Here is a 6,561-nt window from a genome sequence, read left to right on the forward strand (position 1 = left end):
TTGGTTAGAGGATGGATTGATTCGTTGTTTTTATTAGATGTTGGATTGATTTTGTATTTGCATGTAGATGATGGATTGATTTTACTTATTTTGATTAGTTGTGTATGTCATGTTTAGGATTTTTATATGGATTTATTTTATGGTTGTAATTACACTCATGGTCATATGAAATTAAAATTAATTAAGAACCCATAGATAAATTCCTTATACTCCACCATAACTCCATGGATTGTTGTTGTATTTGAGTGTTGTGAGAAAGAGTGTATAACAAAAAGTGAGGATTATGAGATTTATTTGAATGCCTTAGACTCGGCATTGTTATGTTTATTCTCATGTGTGAGATGTGGTGTATATATATATTGTTACCTCGTTCTCATGAGTATACGAGTGCTTTGATTTACGCGCGTACGTATATGCTAACCATCCGAGGAGTGTGAGTCAAACTCGGGACGATATCCCCGTGCAAGTTTGGCTTCGGAGCGGTGTTAGGTATACGGGAGGCACATGGGATATATGTGTAGGCCGGAAGGGGAGGGCCGAAGTGGTGGAGTTAAGGTACAAAAATTTAATTATGAATTTATTGATTTGTACATCTTGAAAAATAGTAATCGACCTCAATAAATTATGAAATTTGAGCAGAGGAATGTATACGTGATTTTGGACAACTTTTGTGTTGTAGCTTTTTATTAAAAAGATCGATTAGAACTTGTAATCGGATGATCTTGATTATTGTCAGTTTGATTCATTTTAGCAAGGCAGATATTAGAGGCTGTTTTAACCCACAAAACGAGCTCATTTTTATTGGTTTCGCATAAACTGAAGTAAAACATTATTCTGCACACTTTTCATGTTTTGAACTTTTTCGAAAAAAAATCATCTTAAGGCAGTTTTTGTTTGTTTTCAGCTTCAGATTTTTCTATTGAATTCCGTCTGGATTTTTATATCAACTTTTTCTTTTAACCTGTTCAGTTTCTGTTAAATTCGTTCGCATTGTCTTTTAGAAAATTTGATTCTGTACAACTTTCGTTCTTTGAGTTTTGGTCAATTCAAATTATTTAAGCAGGAAACGGTGCATTTTTATACTTATTCAGCGAGTTACTTATGATTAAATTATACTAACTTTATTTTTTTTGCAAGATGGTGGGTCTTACTAATTTTTTATGTAGGGCTGACCCACCATATTTTTATTTCTATTTTGTCTATTTTATAATCAATTTATATTTCGCTGTGTACGGACAAGAAACTAAATGCCACCGTATCTCGAGAAACTACACATTCGTCTCGGTACGGTTGAAACTGCTTGTCTTGTTCCGTAACAAGAAATAATGTACTTTTTGTTTGTGTCTGGTGGACACGTGGGTGTCAATTCTTGTACTCATACCAGTATACCTGTATACTGACCCGTTTTGTCTCTTGGCAACTCGGGTGCGTTCTGTTTGAGAGCAGCTGAGCTTCCTTTGCAGGATTAGTTGGGGCTACGGTGGTGACGTGGATTTACAATAGTGTTGGACCTGTCGTTTGGACTTCTTTTGTTTTATTGAGCTTAGGATTGATATTAGTTTATGTATTTATTATTTTCTTTTAATGACTTTAGTATTGGAATAATTTGGCATGATTTGTAACTGTACTTTATTTAAGTTGCTTTGACTATTTATTGTTACCTTGATGATGAGGTATTTGTCAGTTATGAATTTATGGTGGATGGTTTGGTTTGCGTTTAGTTTCTTTAGTTTTTGTTTCACCCTTATGATTTGGATGATGGAATATTGATTGGGGTTAGTTCTAATATAATATTTAATTGTCCGAATTTTAGGACGTGACAGGAAGTCAGACCCCTACATGCACTTGCGCCATTTTTGCCAAGTTATGGCTGTATATCGGCGAAACGAGGCTCTAATGTGTATCTTGTTTCCTTCCAGCCTTGGTGACATGGGTTTAACGTGATTTGAAAGGTTTCCAGAAGGCAACATAGCTTCATGGGCACAACTAGCAGAGGCATTTGTGACTAGATTCAGAACGAACACCAAGACGCCTATAGAGATTGACCATCTTCTCTCCATAGACATGGGCAAGAAGAAAGCATTGAGGTCTTACAATAACCGGTATTGGGAGACTTTTAATTAGATTGGGGATTGCCCCACAAACCTAGCCATCGCATAGTACAAACGAGGTTTGCCGATTGGCAACAAATTGAGAGATTCGATGATGATGAATCCACCCCTCACAATGGGGGCCCTAATGGAAAAAGTGCATCGGCACATCCGAGTAGAAGAAGATGTCGCACGCACCAAAGCAAAAGCTGGCACAACAATGATGTCAGACAGAAAACCTATGGCAAAGGTAAACACGGTCGGGCAAGAAGAACAACCGAGTAAGAATGGACGAGGTAGACGAGCCAACAGAGAGGACCCCCAAGCAAGGAAGTTGAGAGTCCGCACTGTCATCACCACGGTATTCAACAAATCTATTTACCAGATTCTTAGTGAGATATGTGACGAACCCTTCGTTTGGCGGCCAACCAAGTTGCAAGAAGCACAAAGGGGTTACGATGATAGGTACCGTTATACCTTCCATGATGAAAAGGGGCACTGAACTGAAAATTGTACACCGTTGAGGCAACATCTGGAGAAGTTAGTGGCCGTTGGTCACTTGGACCAGTATATAGAGGGGGGAACACAGCCGGCCCCCCAGGACCGAAACAGGCCGAATGGGATACTGGTTGGTGGTCCACCCCAAGGCATAATCAACGGGATATATGGGATCGCCAAACCCGAGCGAGTATCTGAGCTCAGAGGAATGATCAAAAAGGCTGAGCACTTGAGAGAGGTTCTAAGTGCACAACCTACCGTCAAAAGGGAAAAAATGGAGGCAACGAACATTATCTCCTTTTCTGACAAGGACTTAGCAAGGTTACAATGCCCTCACAACGACGCACTGGTGATTACTTTGCACGTCAAGAACTTCGACATCAAGTGGATCCTAATTGACCAAGAGAGCTTCTACGAGATAATGTACTACGAGACCTTCAAGCAACTAAAATTGGAGGACAGAGACTTGGCACCCGCAACATCCCCTTTAGTCGGCTTCAACTCAACGCCAGAATGACTCGTGGGCAAGATAATTCTACCAGTCAAGGCAGGAACAATGACGAAACATGTGGAATTTTGGGAATTGAAAGTCCCTTCCACTTACAACATAATCTTAGGAAAAGCATGGTTGCACACCATGTGATCAGTAACATCAACCTACCATCAGGTGTTACGGTTTCCCAACGAAACCGGAGTGATTGAAGAAGTCTTAGGAGACCAAATCATGTTGAAGCAGTGTTTCGTTACAGTAAACGACAGCCAGGCTACAAAAGGGTTTGTACAAATGGTAGAAGAGCCAGAAAGCAACGAGCTGTTCACAGACGTCGGCAAAGCAGCCAAACAGAAGGCAGTAGAAGACTTGGTAGAGGTAAGGATAGATGAAAATAACCCAGAAAAGTTCTTTTTGCTCAGCTCGTCTCGTCTCTGTTCTGCACTGAAAGAATAGAAATCATGGGATTTTTTACCTCTAACATCGAAGTGTTCGCTTGGACGCCGTATGACATACCTGGCATTGGCCCCAATTTCATCTGTCATCAACTCAATGTCCATCAAACTGCCAGACCAATTATACAGCGAACTCATTGATTGGCACTCCACCACGCAGAGATAGTGGCGAATGGAGTGGGAAACCTGCTGGAAGCAGGGGCAATCAAAGAAGTACACTATCCCAGGTGGATTTCCAACACTATAGTGGTGCCAAAAAAGAACGACAAATGGCGCGTTTGCGTGGACTACAAAATAGTCAACAAAGCATGCCTAAAAGACAGCTTTCTCTTACCACGAATAGACCAACTGGTGGACCTAACAGCAGGGCATAACCGACTTAGCTTTCTTGATGCGTATCGCGGTTACCATCAGATCGCTATGCATGAATTGGATCAGGAGGTCAGATCGTTTACCACACCCAGAGGACTATATTGTTACAAGGTCATGCCCTTTGGCCTAAAGAACGCAGGGGTTACATTCCAACAAATGATCACCAAAATGTTTGAACCATTGTTAGGCAGAACAATGGAGGCTTACATAGATGATATGGTTGTCAAAAGCAGAGATGAGAGAGACCATCTCAGGGACCTAGATGAAATGTTTCAAATTTTGAATTCCCACAAGTTACGTCTGAACGCATCTAAGTGCGCATTCGGCGTGGGATCAGGCAAATTCCTAGGCTTTCTAGTGACCAACCGGGGTACAAAAGTTGACCCCTCTCAGATCAAATCCATCCAAGATCTCAAGAGGCCCAACACAGTCAAAGAGGTGTAGCATCTCACTGGCCTAGCAGCTGCGCTAAATCGGTTCATAAGTTGGTCGTCAAACAGGTGTCGACCATTCTTCCAAGCACTGAAGGCCAAGTTTGAGTGGGATGATGAGTGTGACCGCCCTAGAAAGCTTGAAAGACTACATGACCTCTCCTCCGTTGTTAGTAACCCCAGTGCCAGGAGAGGAGCTCTTTTTGTACTTAGCAGTTTCCCAGCATGCAGTTAGCACGGTGTTGGTAAGAGCAAAGGAATACAACACCTGCCTATCTTTTATGTGAGCAAGACATTACTGGGCGTTGAAACAAGGTACCTACTATTGGAAACGCTGGCCTTAGCTTTGATAATGGCGTCAAGAAAGTTGTTGCACTACTTCCATGCCCACACCATGGTTGTCTTAACAGCCTTCTCTTTAAAAGCCTTGTTCGAAAGGGCGAATTTTTCTGGACGAATTTTGAAGTGGGCAGTGGAGTTAAGGCAGTTTGACATTAAGTTTCAACCAAGAACTGTGATAAAGGCCCAAGCTTTAGCAGACTTCATGGCCGAGTTCACACCATGCAATCATTATGTTTACCCAATCGATTTGACCGAAGCAACCAAAAGAAAGGGGAATAGTGCCGCAAGAATGGCGCAGCCCCTAAAGCAGGACGCTCAACTAAATAGCAACCCAATCAGCCCTAAAGAATGGAAAGAAGGAACAGACCGCAGCATCGCCAACAAGGACTCACCCAAGAGTAAAGTCTTGAGACAGTCAGACAGCGAGGATCAAAGCCCAACGGCAAGCATTAACCTGGAAGAAGGCATCATAGTGCCCCTGATCTCAAGACATCGTCAGATCCCTTCACTTGCTGGAAGCTTTTCGTCAGAGAGATGTGGAAACTCTTCATGGACGGAGCATCCAATAGGTACGGTGCAGAACTAGGCATAGTCCTCATCTCACCAGATGGCCTAACAATTGAACAGGAAGTCAACCTTGGCTTCCCATCATCCAACAACGAGGTGAAGTATGAAGCATTACTAGCAGGTTTGAAATTAGCACTTTGCATAAAGGCCACCAAGCTGATGGTGTACAGTGACTCCCAGCTGGTAGTCAACCAGATTTCGGGTGACTATAAGGCAAATGATGATAGGATGGCTAAGTACCAATAGTTGGTCAGAAAGGAGATCATGAAGTTCGAAGTAGTCCGGATAGAGCAAATCAGCCAAGAGGAAAATAGTAAAACGGATGAGCTGGTCAGTTTTGCGTCAATGGAAAATACCTCTCTCCCACACCCATTCTTGATTGACTTCCTACACAGACCAAGTATTGAAGAGCCCGAAGCAGCCGAAGCATGTTGTGCCGAGCTAGGCCCTTCCTGGATGGATCCCATCATAGTGTTTTTAAAAGATGACATCTTGCCTGAAAAAAAGAAAAAATCCAACAAAATTCGAACAAAGTCACAGAGATTTTGGCTCTCCCCATCACTAGCATTGTACAAAAAAATCCTTCACAGGACCTTACTTGAAGTGTGTCCATCCCAGTAAAGTCGAGGCATTTTTGTTCGAAATACACGAAGGCGTCTGCGGAAGCCACCAAGGGGAAAGATTGCTGGCTTACCATGCAATCTCACAAGGGTATTAGTGGCTATACATGCAAGCCGATTCAAAGAAATATGTCAAGAAGTGTGAGAAATGTCAGAAGTTCACACACCAAATACATCAACCAGCCAGAGAGCTTCTACCATTGACCAGCCCGTGGCTCTTTACAATTTGGGGCTTGGATATAGTAGAACCACTCCTAACTGCGCCCGGCAACAGAAAGTTTTTTCTCGTAGTAACGGACTATTTCACAAAGTGGGTGGAGACAGAAGCACTTGCATCCATAAAAGAAAAATATGTCAAGAAGTTCGTCTGGCAGAACATTATAACTCGGTTCGGCATACCCAAGGCTTTAATATCTGACAACGACACTTAGTTTGATGGCAAAATCTTTAAGGACTTTTACGAAGAATACAAAATAGAATCCTACAACTCTACACCAGCGTACCCCCAAGCTAATGGCCAGGCTGAAGCTTCTAATAAAGTAGTTTTAGACGATCTGAAGAAGAGGTTGGAAAGAGCAAAAGGCAAGTGGGCTGAGGAACTTCCCCATGTTTTATGGGCTTACCGTATCACACCTCAGCGGTCAACTAGCGAAACACCTTTTTCTTTGGCCTATGGCATGAATCCAGTAATTGTAA

At 42.3% G+C, this 6,561-nt stretch overlaps 1 protein-coding gene across 1 annotated transcript; it reads left to right on the forward strand.

Annotated features, from left to right (window-relative positions):
* Positions 1 to 4,688: 4,688 nt before the first annotated feature.
* LOC145795601 (uncharacterized) lies at positions 4,689 to 5,491 on the forward strand. The gene is made up of 2 exons (XM_082880433.1): positions 4,689 to 5,252; positions 5,306 to 5,491. The coding sequence occupies exons 1-2, from the start codon at positions 4,689 to 4,691 to the stop codon at positions 5,489 to 5,491; spliced, it is 750 nt and encodes a 249-aa protein (XP_082736559.1).
* Positions 5,492 to 6,561: the final 1,070 nt, after the last annotated feature.

This window comes from Camellia sinensis, chromosome 7 (genome assembly GCF_055761805.1).
Source record: "Camellia sinensis isolate YWXY chromosome 7, ASM5576180v1, whole genome shotgun sequence".
Lineage (NCBI taxonomy): Eukaryota > Viridiplantae > Streptophyta > Magnoliopsida > Ericales > Theaceae > Camellia > Camellia sinensis.

What these genes read in the sequence shown, in the direction of transcription:
- LOC145795601 (XM_082880433.1), top strand. Translation starts at nt 4,689, where the DNA reads ATGGCGTCAAGAAAGTTGTTGCACTACTTCCATGCCCACACCATGGTT. An exon ending in CGGAGCATCCAATAGGTACG is followed by an intron (nt 5,253 to 5,305) that starts GTGCAGAACTAG and finishes ACAATTGAACAG; the next exon opens with GAAGTCAACCTTGGCTTCCC.